An 18,717-nucleotide genomic window follows, 5' to 3' on the forward strand; every position below is an offset into this window, starting at 1 on the left:
TAAACCTAAAGCCCTAAATGACTAGCCAGAATGCTTTGGGTTTTCACTGGCCTACAATCCAGCCACATCTGGTCTGAATTCCCTTTCTTTTATACCATGTTACTCTGGTTACAGGCTATTCACCTCATTACAGACTTTCACATTTTGCCACCAGGGTAAGATCACATCTCTTGTACGCTGGCTGTATACAGTTCCTTGTAACACATTGCTGGTTTTAGACTGAATTCAGTAGTATTTGCGTACAGATTCATATACTTTTGGATTTCCCATACGGTTAACTGGCAAACAGATCTGTGTTCTGGATGAAAGAAATGTCTTTGTGTTCTAGCTATGGCTTTATTACTTGTCTAGGATTTGTATTAATTTATTTCCTGAATGCTTTATAGACTGTAATAATTACAGGTATTCACACAGATTAATCGCATTCTTTTCTTACTATTCTTCTGAGATTCCACTCAGTTCTTCAGATCAAACTCCCTCCTGTGTTTACAAACAGCATTTTTAATTGTTCCTTTGCCTAGTAGCTTAATGTAGGGTTTGCTATATGACATTCCTAACTATAAGAGAGTTCTTAAAATAGCTGACGTTGCTACAATATTCCTAGCACCACATTTACCCAGCCACTGCTTTCTCCTTCCAAAGGCACTCTGTAAAGGAAGACTCAGTCTATTATCACTGTGGTGCAAACTGTGCAATTGATTGCAGTCTAAATGCCTTCCATTTACTATTGGGGTTATTTTTAAGCCTGTCATTTTGTTTGATCATCATAACTTTAGCATGTGTGTGACACAGTCTGGATCAAGCAGTGTGATGGATATAGCTCTTGAAGTCCAGTCCAAGGCAATGTTTTATAGCAGTGTTACAGGACTGTCTGCATGGTGCTCTGCAAGATGCTGGAAAAACAAATTCTTAAATTAGTGGATGGGTTCCTGCCCCTTACCCATCCCCACAGAACCCAAAACCTGTGCTTCATTTCCGTGTATTTTTTCAGAAAATCTTTGCACCACCATGGGGCCTCTGCTGCATCTCCCTGCTGTGGTTTGTCCCAAACGTTTGTGCCCTTCACCAAGCCTAACCTACATCCCCAAGTAGAGCCGTTAATGTAGTAGGAAGGCAGATGCATTCCTGATGCTATCAGCTCACTGAATCCCTTGAAAGGCTTGATGTTCCCACAATGAACCTAAAGGCTAGCAGCTAGCTTTCTGCCTTGTCTGCACATCTGATCTCTAATCTGCATCAGCTGTCCCTCCTCTGAAGACAGCATAAAAATCACTCCTCCCTTCTGGGTCCTGTCTTCAGTCAGACAGATACATGTGGTAAAATAATTGTCTTGGAGCTCCTTTCAGTTTTGTAACAATTGGAAGTTGTAGGAGGTTAGTGACAAAAGGGACCAACCGGCCAGAAGATCCAGTCCTAAAACGTACCTACAAGAAAGGAACTGTCTGAAGACTCTTGCTTGAAGATTCTGACAATAAAATGAGAGGTAGAAGCTATGGAGGGGTAGTTGATGCAGCATCTTCTTCAAACTACTGAGGCAATTAAAAAACTCAGATCATAACCAGCAACAGGTGAAACTGACCAGCATGTGTTAATTTTAGTCCATTTCAAACCATGGAGCTGAGCTTCTTAAAGCAGACTTTCAAGATTATATTGTCTCTGTTTGTGAACTTTTTAAAACTGGAATTTCTGAGACTGCTACAAAAACTAAGTTCTGCCAAAGGGAACTTGGTTTGAAGTTGGTGTCTAGTCAAATCTGAACTATTACGCTCATTTCCCCTTTAATTCCTTTAATGCTTCTTAGCTGGGTCTGTCCAAGATGGATTTACCTGGTTTTAGCAGTAAAAAACAATCACAAAATTCAGGCTTAAATCCAGCTCAATGATGAGAGAAAAAATCCGGGGTTCTGCATCCTGGACTTTGAACATTTGTCTAACGAGTGATAGTTCAGAGGCAGGAGATAAAGAGAAGGTCCTTATTTTATTTGATAGAAGTTTTTTGTCCCTAACTGAAATCCCTAATTCCTTTGTTTTGTTTTGTTTTGTGGTGGTTTTTTTTTTTCCTGTAGATAGCTCAGATGCCATCATATAACCTTCAGAGCCCAATACAGGAAAGTCATGTGTCACCTTCTGATAAGCTGGGAGGAATTTAATTAAATGAACATATATAAAAGATGCATGAATGAGAGATGGTCCAGGAGTTCTTCTAAATTAGCTTAGCAGGAAGAAAAAAAGAGTGAATCTCTATCAGTAGTGTAAGTGGAGGGCATTGCTTTTTGTAATATAACCAAGCAGAATCACAAAGGTTGAGAGAACTTACAGCATTCCCTGCCTCTGAGTTCTCTAGATTGTTATCATATGCCAGTGGACTGAAAGGAAGGAAATAAAGTGCTTATTTAACCAGAAAGAATGAATTTTCACTCTTAGTTCTGTATAGAAGAATAAAAACCACCAGGTGACTTCTGATGAGAAATGCTCAGCTTCTCAGGGTTTGAGGTACTCCCAAGTGGAATAAAGGCAAAAATTTGAAACCCACCTCCTCTTTTACATTTGTATACTTGTCCCATTCCAGTAGGTTTTTAGTAATAAAAATTCCTGTAACCCAATGGAGATGAAAGCCTGTCTTTGTTTGCTCTTTAAAATAAAGCAAATAATGTAAAAAATACCTCAACATATATTATTGGCTATGATTCTCAAATTGTTTACAGAACGGATTCCAGTATGCCCTAAAAATTTTGCCACGCTCATGTGAATCTGGTCACCAGGAGAGCAGGGGTTTAAAGGAGAAGAGCTGTTGAAACAATAACAGGAAATGTGTGTACAAAGCTGATTTTTAGAATTATATTTACTTATAAAAATGAGCCTTAAAAAGAAACACCAGAGGAAAAAAATCTGCAAACTGGAAGTCTGGCAGTTCTCTAGCAAGCAGGCTGGGAGAAAGCAGGTGAGATAAATGAAAGCATGCTGCTTGCATTTTGATACAGGAATTTGTTCATGACAGTGAAAGGCAGCAGGTAGAATCCAGCTCAACGCAAATGAAAATCATGTATCTGAACATAGGGAGCAGACAACAGTTAAATATATTGCATCCTTCATGTCAGAACCTGCACTGTCTTCCCTCAGAAATTGAGTCTTCCCTGTCCATCTTTTCATTATTGCTTCACACAGCCTGCAGCCATGATTCTGAGACTGTCACAGAGTAGCAAGAGTCCTGATGCTAGGTGACCTCTGACAGCCCAAATCAGGTGTCTCCTTTAACAGATTGGATCCTGGGGACATCTGGGACATGCAAGGTTTGACAGGATGGTTCCCAGGACCCTTTAGTTTGTCCAAAGGGATGTGTGCCCTAATGAGGCTACAAGAACAAAGATGCTCTAAGGTGTCTCAGTGCCACTTGTCATCTCTAGATCTTCTCTTGGTCCCACATACATGCATAGCCCCCCTGACTTGGCTTACTAAGCAAATAGCTTATCCAGGCATGAAATTATTGCTGCTTCAGCCCCTTTTTAGAGTCTGTAGCTAGAGCCCAGTAGATTGCAGAGGGGGTGATGTTCCTACAGCCAGAATTATAACAGGCACATCAGGTTATGTCTGCTTTCCTGGCCTGCTTCTTGGCAAGGTGAATAGCCATGTGCACTAATTCATCAGCCAGCTTGGAAATATGGCCTGTACTCAGATGGAGCTGTTTTAAGAAAGCTCCCCAGGAGCTTGTGAAAGGCTGGTCCTGGGTACTGTGTTCCTTGCTGACAATTAGTTTGGTAAGCAAAGGCCAACCAAACCACCAGACCTGTTCTGATGTTCTTTCTCAGGTCTGTACAGATATTTTGTTTGTGTTCACCTGAAGAGTGAGAGGGATACCTCCAGTCAGACTCGGAAGCACATGCTTGTTCTCTGAGTCCTGACTTCCTCTGTGACAGCCACACAGTTGGTTGTCCCAGCACAACAGTATAATTAAAATACATGAGATGCAGTAAAGGAGACATTTAGAAAACTGTAATATCCTAGTGTCTTGAGTAAACCCCTACAAAAATGGCAATAAAATTGGTTTTAGCAGTCTTGAATTTGCTTCCAAGTGCACAGCACTTGTGTGCATAACCCTTGTGAACTCAAGTCACAATTTTCTTGTCAATTCTCCACCGGCATCACAACTAAGAGATGCTGAGAAACCTGACCAGCTTAAATAACACACGAGTGCATGCTCTATAAGTGCTAGTGGTTTGTCAGCTAATATAACTGAAAGGAAAAATATTTTTCATTTAACAGGGAATGTCAGAAATTTGAAGTCTTTTCCCTTTCGGAAAAAAAGTGAAAACAAACAACAAAATTTCATGAATTTTAGAGGAAAGAAGGGTTTTTGCAATTGTTTAATTTGTTTCATGTCAGTTAGAAGATCAAACCAGTTTTTTCCACTGGTACCAGAGGCAGCTCAGCACCACGCAGAGTAGACTTGAAAGTGGTACAGCATACAGGGAAATCAAAGGAAGCTATTCTCCCTCAGAGATAAGAGCAACAGCAATTTCCTTTGTTTTCACTGTCATTCAGCTTGCAGTTTCTTTTTCTGTTTCTCAAGAAATGGTGTCCTTGTAAGGGGAAAATTCTGCTCCCCACTCTCTATAGCTGCCCTTGAATAAAGCTTCACATTCTGGAAACACTTGAAGAGATCTAATCTTCCTAGAATCAATGTACTTATGCTTCTTGACAAGAGTTTACCTTCACTCAGCCATCACTTGATTTTGAAGGGGCATGTGCACAGACCTTTGCAGGTTCTGACACGCATCCATGACCAGATACAAGCCATCTACAATAAGGAAGCCACATAGCTGTGCTGACACTGAGAGACCAGGCCAAAGTGAAAGACAGAGAGAGGTGTAGGAAATGAAGATTTGCTATTTTCCTATGCAGCCTTAGTTCCTGGGTCTCAAATTGGAAGACTTCAGAAGAACATATCCCTTTGCTGCATGCATACCAAATGGGCTATGCACTGGGGTGCTTGTACTCAGAGACACATTATTAGATTCTTAGGGTCCTGGTTTTAAGAACACACACACACTCACACAGATCTGTGAAAAACAAAGATACTCAATTCCATTTCTTTAGCCACTGAACTGTTCTGGAGAAAACAGCCTCGTATGGTCTTAAGCTGTGGTCACATTTCCATGGTCTTCTCCATAATTTGTTTAAGATCTGTTGTACTCATTAGACATCAGTAAAATAAACCCAAACACGAGTACATTTTCCCATGATGAGAGAATTTTGAGATGGCAGAGACCTGTTAGACAATTTACTCCATCTCCCAGCCAACACAGAACTGGTCCCAGTATGTTATTTCTCATTGTTTTATTCAACGTAGTTTTAAAATTCTCAAGATCACAGCTATATCTCTCTTCTGAGTGAGACATTTTTCCTGACATTCAAGTAAGGCCTTTCCTGCTGGCTGTTGCCTCTGCTGTCCATCTTAAGACTCCAGGTCTTTGGCTTTGCACGTTATAGGGGCAAATTGTTGCTGGTGCACTGGGGGAGTAAAGGATCAACAGCTCTGGCATTTCTAAATGAGCACCAGGCAATAAGCAGAGAGATCTGAGAATCCAGGTTCTTCTGTACATTGTTTCTCCCTCTCCAGATTTCACACATTCCCCATTTTCAGCTCTTTTACCTTGTTGATGAGGCTGGAATCACCTGGGCTGGTCTCGTCATCTTCTGAACTCTTCTGTTCCTCATCTGATGTGACGACCTCCATTGGTATCACAGACACTGGGCACACTTTGTACGGCTCAGTATAGGCACTGCAGAGAGAAAGAATAAACTAGCTCACTGGTGTTATTCCCAGACACTCGGTATTGCTCAGACATAATGAATCCACACATTTCCCAGAGGTAACCAGTCAGGGGCAGGGAATCCCTGCAGACCTGCTGGGCTTGGAAAACAAGATTTCTCAGGCTTTGGCTTTTTCCTGCCAGGTTCAACAGCAACCATTTAGGCAAGTAGAAGGATCTGAAATGAACAGTGGGAAGTTAACTGAACTTGTTCAGGCTACCCTAAAAGATCAATGTTCTGGCTCAGTTTGGAGTAAAAAGTTCATGTTTAGTTGCAACCAGAACTGCTTTGTTCCTCCCTAGTCAACCCCTCAAAATGGATGTAATAAAATCATACTAACATCTCAGTGCTCATTAAAAATAGAAGTTAAGATATTGTAACAATGGCTTTTCTGGGAAAACATCAAAAGGATGAGAAAAGTGTAATTGTAAGACCAATAGCATCAATCAAAGCACAAGCTAGTCAGATCTCAGAATCCTTGAGTTGTTTCAAGGAAGTCTGAATTCAGCTCCACAAACCCAGAGAAAGCCATGTACTGGATCTGGTGTATAATACGGGCCAGTGGCTTCCCAACATTTCCTTTCAGAAAAAAAATATTAATTTTTTTTAATTAAAGTTGCCAGTGATTCCAAAACTTCCACAAAGCATGACTAGAGGTAGGTTCTCCAGGTGGTGCTGGCCCTTTACCTTAGAAAGTTGTCTTTTATGGCTGAATATGCTGAATATGCCTACCTCTAAATTCCAGATACTGAATCTTAGTCTGCTGAATTGGAGGCAGTCTTCCAAATTTTCTTACTGTGCAGGTACTCACAGGCTGGTTCAGGTTGTCCTCTCAATTTGTCTTTTGTATGAAATAGGTGAAGGTCTTGGTGTCTTACTATGTCATGCCTCATATCATGTAACTGTTCTAAAATCTCTGAACTTTATTCAGTTATCCATTAGCATTAATGAATTTACTAACCATTTTAGCACCAGTTTTTACTACCAGCCAGTTTTAGTGCTGTTCTTGGTACTGCAAAATAAAACTCAATATTCCGGCACTGGCAAAATAGTGTCAAGTATACCAGTAGTAATACCCATCTATTCCTACCTGACTTTACTGTGTTTTTACATTCAAGGATCAGATCAGTATTTTTGGCCACACTATCATTCTGGGAGCTTATATACAGATTATACACCACAGTGGCCCCAAGCCTTTTACATTTCTGGAGGTAAGTTCCAGCATTCAGCCAACAGGGCAAGTCTGTTGTCTTGAGAAACAAAATCTAACATCTCCATGTGTTCCAGTAGACATCTTGGCCAGCCAGGTCAGTCTGTAATGTGGGCCTAGCTTTCTCAGTGTATATGGCTTCTTCTCATTTCCTCTGAAATATTTTTCATTACTTTCACAGTTCTGCCTCATCTCTTTATTTTTGTTTGATCTCCCACTTGGGGATCCCAGATATGAACAAACCAGAAGCTTCAAAGCCAATGATAGAGTGATAGGAGGCTGGGCAAAGTTGCGTTAATGTAATTGGCAGAGCAACGAACAAAGAGACTCCCACAGGCACTGACTAGATTTGTATTTCCTCTTGGGAAGGAAACTCCCTTCATATCTGCATACACTTCCAAACTGCAAACAGGGCTCTGTGTCTCCCCATGGAGGTGCGGCTGCCAGCCTTTCTTTGATGTTGCCAGCTTTTCCTTCACGCTCAGAGTCAAGGAGCTCTTGGAAGCTGCCCGGTGCATTTGCTACGGCTGGGCAAAGGGCCAAGCAGCAGCACTGTTCCTCACCATTGCCTTCTCTTGTTTGTTACTAGTGTCTGCAGTTTTCCAGTGTGGGCAGCATCACAGCACTTCCGAAAACCTGCCTAGCTACAACAACAAAGGGGCCTCAGCACAAGTGAAAGCAAGAGCAAGGCAGATACAGGAACAGCTTGGGAGGCTTATTAATAGTTTAGCCAGTCTCCTTCCTTACTTGCACAGCGTTTCTGAAATTTGTAATTGTTTGCCCCAGCAGATGTGAAATTAAGTCCCTCCCTCCCTCTCTCCCTCCTTCTCTCTCCGATAATAACTGCATTATGTTAATGTAAGAACACATTATAATTTGGGAAGAACGCCTCCATATATTAGTCTGGTAATCATTATGAATGGCATTATTAAAGACTCATACAGCAGCAAAACTTGCCATATTGCTGAACTGTTGCATGGGCTTCATTTATAGTAGGCCTGTGGTCCAGTGGCACTGGTTTGTGTTTAAAGAGAAGTCCTGAAATGTTACGTTTCTCATTTGCACATAGAATGGGCACGGGCATTTTTGTGCCACCCTCCCCATCCTGCCCTTCTCCAGCCACTTCCGCAGCATGCAGGTCTTCACTTCTGAGACTCTTCTATATTGGCATAGAGCTCCTGGGCAGTACACCTTTCCTGACACCCAGCATGTGTTTTACTCCAACAAATTCACATCCTTTTATTCATTTTATATGTCTATGCTCTTGCAGTCTCCTAGCAATCCTAGCTCCTGAATACTTGAACTAAGCCTAGGAACTGGTCACCAGGTGAAGGTGCCCTGGGCAGCTTGGTCTTCACTGATCCCACTGCCAGGTGCCTGAAAGAAGACACCAACGATGCAGAGATAGGTGGCAGGTGACTTCTAAGGCACAATAGGTTTTGGGAAATTTTATAAAAGGACAGTATGAAGAATAATGCAGGGCAAGGTCTTACCCACAAAACAAACCCTTCAAGTATGCCCAGACAGTTACCATATCTGCAGTTATGGTATGTACTAAGATAAAAGGCTTTGGTCTTTTATCTAGTACAAGCTTCTGTGCATGCACCCTGTGAAAACGAGCTGTATATATTTTAGCATTTTCCAAGAGACTATGTAGGTTACTTTTGATGTTGGTAAACTGCTAATACTGGAGGAACCTTCCAACTTGATGTTTGAGAACAGAAAAATAAACTGCTTTCTTAATATAATAGAGTCATTGAGATTAATGAGCTGTAACCACTGATCATGACAAGAGTCCATTTCTAATACTAGGGAAGTGGTCACAGTCAACTTCATGCACTACAGTTCTTCTAAAGCAGTTGAATCTCCATTGATCACAGGATTACAGACTAGCTGAGGTTGGAAGGGGCCTCTGAAGGCCATCTGGTCCAACCCTCCTGCCTTTGCAGGGCCACCCAGGGCCAGCTGCCCAGGACCATGTCCAGCAGCTTTTGAGTATCTCCAAGGATGGAGACTCCACAAGCTCCCAGGGCAATGTGTGCCAGTGCTCAGTCACCCTCAGAGTGACAAAAAAAAAAAAAAAAGTGTTTCCTGATGTTTGAGAGAACCTCCTGTGTTTCAGTTTGTGCCTATTGCCTCTGGTCCTGTCACTGGGCACCACTGAGAAACAACCTGGCTCCATCTTCTTTGTACCCTCCCTTCAGGTATTTACATACATCGATGAGATCCCCCCTGAGCCTTCGCTTCTCCAGGCTGAACAGTCCCAGCTCTCTCAGCGTTTCCTCACAGGAGACCTGCTCCAGTCCCTTCATCATCTTCATGGCCTTTGTTGGACCCTCTCCAGTATGTACTGGGGAGCCTGACACCGGACACAGCATTTCAGATGTGGCCTCACCAGTGCTGAGTAGAGGGGAAGGATCCCCTCCCTCAACCTGCTGGCAACACTTTGTCTAATGCAGCCCAGGATACCATTAGCCGTCCTCTGGGCACCTTGATTTTAGGTGTCTGTGAAGTACCTTTCAGTGTGGTTTTGCAAAGAATAACCCTTTTATGGACAAAGAGTAACCTAACTTTATAAAGCTGTGGTAAAGCAGAATCACTGTGTTAAATTGCAAACTGCAATCCAGGATAGCACAAGGAGAGAACTCTGCTGGACAGGACAGGGATTGCCAGCCCATCTCCCTCAGGACACGTATCCAGACCACAAACCCCACAGCCACAGATGGTACTTACTGGCTTGCAATGGCAGTTTCTGAGAGCACCATTAGTACGCAATCTTAAAAATGCACACAAACTGAGAAGAGATATTACTTTTTGTAAGAGGATACACAAATGCTGAATTAAAACAACTGTTGTATTTGAGAAGCTTCATTTCAGAAACTGTGTGATCTTTGCCTATGAGTTCCTAACACGCTCTTGAATAAAAGACCCTATGAAACTGTAAGATGATATAGACTAGGAAAGAAGAGTGATGGGTGCAGTGATCTCATGAACAAAGAATGGAAATCGTAGAATCACAGAATAGTTTGGGTTGGATGGGACCTTTAAAGGTGCCCTAGTCCAGCCCTCCTGCAGGAAGCAGGGGCATCTTCAACTAGATCAGGTTGCTCAAAGCCCTGTCCAACCTGACCTTGAATGTTTCCAGGGATGGGGCATCTACCACTTCTCTGGGCAACCTGTTCCAGGGTTTCATGACCCTCATTGCAAAAACTTTCTTCCTTATATCTAGTCTAAATCTTTTAGTTTAAAACCATTACCCCTTGTCCTATCACAACAGGCCCTACTAAAGCATCTTCCAGCCCAATGCACATCCTGATAGAAATCCCAGAATTTGTTCAGCTATTTTTAGTATATTGCAGGAAAATGGGGAAAACAGATATAGGCAAAAGATTCTAATGCTGATGCTGCTTCTCTACTGGTAACAGGAAAGTGCAGGTGGGATTTGCAAAGTAACCTAAGGCAGTTAAGCACTAAAATCCCATTGATTTTCAGTTCGTTTAAATGTCTGGTAGTGCAAGCTTACACTGCTGAAGGTGCTTTTGTCTAGTTTTGTGCTGAAACTCTCAGTAATGTTCCTGTGGTTAGTAGGGTCTAGAACTAAAAAAAATCACAGACAGAACACAATAAGGGAAACTACCTCTAAATCAGTGATTAGGTCATTGCAACTGGGGATACAGGCCAGATTTCATAATGATTGCCTGTCTGTTCCTGCCTTGACTGGGCAGGAATAAGTGGAGGAGTTTGATAGAAGGAGTGAAGTGTGCACAGGTAGAGCTGCAGACATGATCAGTAAAGAATGTAGTTATGCACCTCACCAGCAAGTCTCAGCGGTCTGAACTACGAACTCTGCCTCTTGCATAAACCTGGGACACAACAAATTGCTAGTTGTTGTCCTAGTCACTTGCAATTTCATTTTTGCTTCTTCCCTTGAATCCAGATCAAGCAGGACACCGCTACCCCCTGACAGCTCATTAAGAACTTCCCTTCTGTCTTTTCTCAACCTATTCAGGGAAACCTTACCTTCATTTTCCTTCTTATTCCTCCTCAAGACCCAGTACCTTTAATCACATCAGTGTTTATTGAAACTACCCTGTTGTTCATCAGCTACAGCAGTTTTCTCCTCGTCCCTGAGTCCAAATGTATCCTAGCACTTTATATGACTTACAGGGTCTATCTAAGGGCATGTAAGATGACACCATGCAACAAGGCTAAGGTTTTCTATACATTTAACCATTATAATTATACAGATTATGCATATATAATCTGTAATTATATATATGTCATAAATGTTCAAAACCTTGTGTTTCTTTATTCTGCTAAATCATATTTAGCTCATTAAAAACACTGCTAAATAAACATGCTGCAAGCAACAAACTTTAATGCAATGGAAGATGCTAATAGAAGTGTGGGTGTGAAGAATAAAGGGAGAAATAGCCTGAGTCCCTGGTCTCTCAACAGACAAGGTAATTCCCAACTCTCTTCCTTGTAGCAATGACATGGCTGAGTAAGAGCAGTGTGCAGACACATTACCTGCTGCTCCTCCAGCAATTGTCTGTAGTCATTCCAGGAGTTAGCCAGCAGGAAAAAGAAAGCAATGGGCCTTCTGGGACAGTCTAACCTTAAATTAACTGAATAAATGCAGGAGGATGCAGTGCAACACAAGTCTTTTACTTAGCACCAGCTACATTGAAATTAGCACAGCTGCTGATTAGGTACAGAGTAGGGAGAAGCCATTATCTATGTACCTTCACCTGTGAACACGTATTGGTACATCTGGAAAAAGGTGTTCTGGAGTCTACAGACTCTCTGGTTATCCTGCCCCTATAGTGATGTTTACATTTTATCTCAAAGGCAAAGGATCTGTGAACTAAGTGGAGGATGAAACTATCAAGGAGGGAAGCTGAACTGATCATTGCAATAGTGCTAGCTCCTTCGTTAATGAAGTCAAGACACAAGTCTCTGCTACCTATGATCCCTCCATAGCACAGGTTGGGACAAGTCTGAGCACAGATGGTATGTGCAAGGTTAGTGATGGACCACTGTGGAGATATACAACAGGTGTGACAGCTCATGATTCACAGCCTGACAAATACTGTATTTTGTCTAGCTTGAATGTGCAATTCTCAAAGAGTTACTTGCCATTTTTTTAATTCTGCACCTATCCTTCAAATGACCATGCAAGTTTTACCCCATTCCTCAGCAATGATCACATCAATTATTTAGGATTTTCAGAAGTTATTCAGTCAGCATTAGTGATGTAAGAATTTAACTGGGAAATTTAACAGTGGCAAAATACCCAGCCAAGGTTATTATAATAAAAGCCAAGGAAGACCATGATTTTTTTTTTGCATAACACCACAAATGCTCTTAGCTATAGGCTCGTCTCTTGGCCATACACATAAGCTGAGTTGGTGGAAATTCAGACTTAAGGTCTGTCACTTCCCCCACTTGATGTAAGTCCTCTCTACCAGTAAGGATTAGATTGCCTGCAGTTTGCTTTCGATAAATTTGTGCATCAAGTGATGCATCCTAGAGAAAGGCTCACAAAAGTGATTTGCCTTTTGCTTCATGGTCTATGCTTCAGCACTGATCAGGAGGGGAGAAAGGGAGTGCTCTTTCCTGTAGGGTATTTATATTAATATATCCCTGGAGCTCTCAGTTATGCTTTATGATACCTGTGGAATTGGAGTATCCATCCTTTCCATCAAGTGGCTCTTTATACATCTGAAATGAAGCTGGTTAGGCTGTTAAGATGTGCTGGCAATGCCCCTTCAAATGCCAGTGCAGTAGATCCATCACAGTGTCTATAAGGTATGATCATGTGTGTTGGGACAGACTTAAAATGTACTTCTGCCTTGCAACTGAACCTGCTCAGACAGTGTAAATGTGCTAGAAATTTGTTGGTCAGTCAAAAGCAGTTCAGCATCTCCCTGTAGCCATAAGCATTTGGGTAGCATTCAGATGCTGTGCAGTTTTAGTGCCACAGTGATTCCCCGCATGTTAATCATATGGGATGGAGTGGGCCAGTGGGATACTCCTGTGACTGGACCCATCTCCAGGGCAAAGCAAGTGTGATGTGGCCAGTGAAGACATCCAGACTGCCTCATTGCAGCTCCTGAGCACCTCCTTCATTTTCATGTGTCCCTTCATGGACAGAGGACTTCTTCTAAAATTGGATTTCAGTATTCCAAAATGCAGTTTCTGGACAACGAGACTGGGTGGCTTATCATTAATCTCAGGAGTGTGACACACCATCACCAGCCAGCCTGAGTTATGTTCCTTGGAGTAAATTTGTTTCTTTTGGAAGTCAGTTTCAACATACTTCCAGTTTAAAGAATGGTATGAACAAGTGGAGGACTTAAGGAACCTCTGCTGTGTTCATATTTGAACTGAACCCATAATTTGTCTCCATAAGGTATATATAGTGTAAATATACAGCTAATAATATTTAGAGGTCAGGCAAAGGATACCTTGCTTAATGATTTCCAGAAACAGAGTCTAGGGATTGCTCAGGTTTTAACCATTGTGGCAGCATTCAGTTAATGACAACTGGATTAGCTCCCTGCCACCTCCTTGTTGTCCTTCACTCTACATCCCCAGTCAGTGCCAGGACAGAGAAAGAGAGAAGAATATTTGACACTGTCTTTAACTGGGGGGTGAGGGGACACATGGGAGGAGAACAGAACCTTTTTTTCTAGAGATCCTGCTAATTTCTTTTCTTTGCATCTGTTGCAAACTGCAAATTACATGATGCAACTTAAGCACCATTAACATACTTGAAGAGCCAAAGAGCCCCCTGGTTTATTTTCTGAAAATTTCTTCTTATGGTTTCAAAAGTGCCTGCAAGTAAAGATGAAAGCAGTACTTGGTCCAAAATGTCACCACAAGATGAAGAAAGCAGTAGAAAGACTAGAAACCACATCCTTGGGTCCCATTCTTACAGTGGAACAACTGCTATTAAAATCTGATTTTGCCACTAATTATCAACACATGGCTCACCATATTCACTGTTTCCATACAGTGGGAATAGGAAGTGAACTCTCTGGGTTTCTGGAGTAAATGCTGACTTCTGCTCTGCCTTTTGTGGGGGACATAATTTTTTTTTTAGGATGTTTCATCCATTCATTAGCAAAACCACAATTCTGAATTGCTAAGAGACAATTCTTTCAGTTCTTTGCTAAAGAGAGGCAGTGGTGTTGCATATAGTTATGCCTAGATCCACCAAAGCTCTGAAATGAATGTCAGTTATGACCCTAAATATTTTTCTATGTGTATTGGTGATTGCATTGGCAATTATTTGACTTAAGTCAGCAAATCAGGTTTGTATGAACTACCTAGGAAGGTACAGTTATTCTCTCTCTGTGGGGTATGCCCTCTGCAAGTATAACCTCCCTGAAGCCGAGTGGTGAGGTATCTATATCTCAACTCAGATTCAGACATGCCCAGTTTACAAATGACTAGTTAATTGCTGCCATAACCTCTGCATCCACAGACCCCAGCTTGTGTCCGTTCTGACTCCTCTGTCACAGGGATCTTAGCTTATAGCTGGATATAATATACTGGATTTATATATACGAGATGGAGACAAGAATCTCACCTGGACACAGTTGGGTTATGCACATATATAAAATCCGCTCCATCCACTGGGGAGGGAAAAAAACCTCCACAAAAAAAGCCTCCAAACTCCTCCTCTATTATTGAAACAAATGGATTGAATGCAACTTTTTTCTACATGCAGTACCCCTATCCCTGGCTTTATTTCAGGTCACATGCCCAGCAGTTACTAGTTCAAACCGTCTTTCTTGAACAGTGACATCCTTACTGCAAAAAATTAAAGTAATATGAACTCAGTGTAGTGATGGTAATTGGGAGAGGCAACAACGTGCTGAATGACCCTGTTTTATTAAAACTGATTATTTATTTTCTTGTATCCATTTGTAAATTATTTTTTTATTTCATTCTGCAAAAGAATGACTCATTACTAAAGGAAATTAAAGTCCAAATGCATTTAAGCCAATAAAAGGAAATGCTTATTACTGCAGCATGTGTTTAGCCATCAGTTCCCTGTTATGGCAGATCATCAAAGCAAGTATTGCAGCTGAAGTATGAAAAGGGCAGGAAAGACATGATGCATGCTAATAACATACATAGCCAGACAAGGCAAGGTAATGCAGGAATAATGACATTTCACACTCTGAGGCAATAGCTGTTTTCCTGTCAAGGCCAGAAAGGAGTTTTTCCTCATGCCACAAATGTTTCAGCTTGAATTTTGCTCTTTCTTCCATTGGTGTGGTGCAGGATATAGCAGAGGGGAAGAGGATTTTTGCTCAGGTGTGTAAGGCTTTTACTCTGTTCTGGACAACTTTAGGTACAAAACTCTCCCACCTTCAACTACTGCTCCTAGACATACTCACAGAACAATGGTGCTAGTGAAGGTCTAGTTCTGGAAGGGAATGCAGGCAGTGAGGTGCACACAGGGCTTTGGGCTTCATCTTAGGGAGTGTTCTCTGTCCCAGCGTGGGGCAGTGTAAGTAGAGGAGGGATAAGAGAAGACCTGATGGTGAGGTTTCACTAGCCATGTCCCAGATGTGCTGGGATGGATGAACCTGATGTTTCAGGCTCAGCCACATGTACCCTGGGGTGAACCACTGTCTGCAAGCACCATTCCCCTCCCTAATCCTGTGGCTTTAAACCACTAGAAAAAACAAAGCAACAGTAAAAGCTGGACATGCCTGAAAACAAAACACAGTGTCCTTGGGCCTTGGACAAGTGGCACACCCCCTCCCTGCCCTCCCAGGCATGCTGGAGAGGCAGTAAGCTGTGGTGGCCTCAGCCTGCGCTCAGCCTGGCCCTCCGGCCCTTGTCCTGCATTTCCTGTAAACAGGGAACACTTCCTCCCCAGAGATGACCTGGCAATGAACTAGCAAGGGCTGACGCTCAGCTGCACCGCACCCAACGCCCCACCATGCCAGAAGGTACGATGGGGAGGCTGATAATACATAATAGGTTATGAAAGGCAGCCCTGCTGTTTATAGACTCCTTTGAGCACATTATTTACATCGCATGTGAGCCACCACAGAGCTTTTACTTTCACTAAATCATTAACTTCACAGGCACCCAGAAGTTTTCCATAAAACAGCACCAGCAGAGGTTTTCCTTAAGGCATCAGCACAGCTCTTCTTTAGGCTTCTCTTTTTCTTCTTTCCCTTGCTGAATCACAGCCCTGTTATTCTTCAGCACCCTATTGTTTCCCATCTTGGGTAACCTATGCTATGTTGAATCCTTGCAATGCTTGGAAACCTGAACCAAGAGGGGCAAAATGAAGACCTGAGTGCTTGGCAATGACAAAAGTCTCCATTTTGTGCTGTGAAACTCTTCTTCCTTCCCAGACCATGCAGGCCATATATCTGCATCATGTTGAAACTTTCCATACTGCACATCTTTCAAGAGACAGAAGATAAGGAAAACATCCACTAATCATCAGGATGGGTTTCAAGTGATTTGCTGAGCAACTCCTAGTCACAGCACAAATGGCCTGACAATTAAACCAGTCAGCACTTTTGCCCTGTTTGCCTCTATAAAATGACTTATCTTAGTGACAGTCTGACTTTGGATACAGTGGTGTAAAACTGGGAGGAATTCATCCTGACTCCAGTGGAGTCACTTTATATTTATACTTGTGATCTTTGAGCAGAATAAGACCCTCTGATTTCACTCTGAATCCTCTGTAAGATTTATTCCTCTCATAGATCAGTGACAGAATAAGCCAACCACCTAGAACTGCATTAATAAGGAGAAAGGAAAGATGTCCTCTGTAAGAAGTGATCTTCAGCTAGTCACCTGGTAGTCATCTCAGACTCTGAGACATACACCTCTGTGGGGAGACCACCATCTGGGAAGCAAAGCTGAAACCCCTGCCCTACTACAAATTCTTTGTTATTATCTTCGACATGTTTCTTAAATTCTTTGTGCATTGGCTGTCATTTGTGTAAAGTGGTTAATCCCAGAGTAATATATTTAAAATACAGCTAAGACTGAAGGCTTTGGACACTGTAGATCCCTACCAGCATCTAAAACAGAACTGCTCAGTTCATCTCCCTTAGGATACAGTTTTGCTTCTGTTCTTCCTGTTGATTGCAAACTAAAAAGGATTTCACTATTATGGTCCAGCCCTTAAGTCAACGAGGGTTGGGTACCCCCAGAATCATGCCCATGCTTATTTAAATTAAGGCATAGAATAATGTATACATTCTTGTAGCCAAGCTGAGATGCAGAGATCTACCTGGAACTATTTAACAGTCATGTTTGCTAGCGTTGCTGTTTTCTGCTGGGGGTGTGTGTTCTCGAGTTACAGCCTCTCAGTTGCTTTCAAGCAGCCAAGCTGGCATGATTTCTGCACAATCGCACACACTGGAGAAGAACACCAACAATGGAAGATTGAGGTAGTGCCACTTGCGCAAGGAATTGCAATTTATAAAAAAATGGTGGGTAGACCCTTTACAAAAAGGTCTGGATAAATCATGCTGTGGGAGTTTTGCAAATGGAGCTAGGCAGAACAAAGGCATGTTTGTTACACACAGTGGGCTCTCCTGTCTTACAAGCATAATAAAGAGTTTTAAAGTTTTAAATATGTAAGAATCTGGGTCCAGATGAGTCTCATGGCTGCACAATGAGCTGAGCTACACAGACCTAGAATATCTTTACAAGTCCTACTCCTTAGTGTCTTTAGGTTTGTACAATACAGCAGCTGCTCTGTACTTCTGCACATACAGTCCTGAGACTCAAGAGTACAGCTGGGACTAAACTATTGATTCTGGAATCTAGCCTGGACTGAGATGTGATTAGGTGTCAATTAGGCAAATGTGATCATTACAGCGGTGCATGGATCCAACTCATTACAATCCTTTGAGAAGATCCAGTTTAGCATAATTCTTAAGTGATAATAGAAGTGAACACTCAAAGGAGGATGCCAGCTTGGAAATGGTGTCAGTGAAAGACAAACAGAAAACTGAACTTGAATCAATCATCATCTGCTGCACCCAGAATTTTTAGTGATCTACTTATTAATAGAAATATGAATTCTTGGCACCGGATTCCAAAAGACAGCAGAACTGGTGGAAGACAGAGGGCTTGGTTTTGTTGTGGGAAACACTCTTGGATTTTTTTTTAAGTTTTCTGGAGTTATGTCAGGAAAAGACTTAAAATTAGTATTCCTAAAGCCTTTTAGATAACAGAGAAAATTATACTTCTAAAGCTGGTAATGACAGTTTTCAGTTCTTTTTTTTTAAAAAAACACAGATTTTGTTCTTAAATTAGGAGAAGTAGCAGCTAATTAGCACCACTATAACTTCACAAAGTCCGAATCTGCTACAATATTCAGACAATACACAAATTTCTTGCAAGTACTGCCTTGCTTAGAAGTTACAAACAACTTACATGATGAGTTCAAATATGAGAGTTTTCTCTAAGCATTTTCATAGCACTACTGATTTCAATTTCATTTGTGCATAAGTAGAATAACAGTTGGTTATGCACATGGGGGAGTAAGGGCAGAACACGCAATTTCAAAAGCGGTATTAGGAACAGTAGGATACTTGTGATTTGTAACTGCCATTTCCAAAGTGCTTGTAATGTATGTCAATTAAGGTGTCCCTTTCAACGCAGTGACATCAGTCTTTCAGACCCAGCAGTACAAGA

General features: G+C 41.8%; 1 protein-coding gene across 2 annotated transcripts in view; it reads right to left on the reverse strand.

Annotated features, from left to right (window-relative positions):
• The window catches only part of FGD5 (FYVE, RhoGEF and PH domain containing 5), a 109,995-nt gene that overhangs the window by 61,881 nt on the left and 29,397 nt on the right, over positions 1-18,717 (reverse strand). For both annotated transcript variants that reach the window (XM_037383214.1, XM_037383213.1), the window contains exon 3: positions 5,650-5,779. In XM_037383214.1, coding sequence (XP_037239111.1) covers positions 5,650-5,779 — 130 coding nt within the window. The remainder of the gene's footprint in view (positions 1-5,649; positions 5,780-18,717) is intronic.

The sequence above is a fragment of the Falco rusticolus genome, chromosome 4 (genome assembly GCF_015220075.1).
Source record: "Falco rusticolus isolate bFalRus1 chromosome 4, bFalRus1.pri, whole genome shotgun sequence".
NCBI lineage: Eukaryota > Metazoa > Chordata > Aves > Falconiformes > Falconidae > Falco > Falco rusticolus.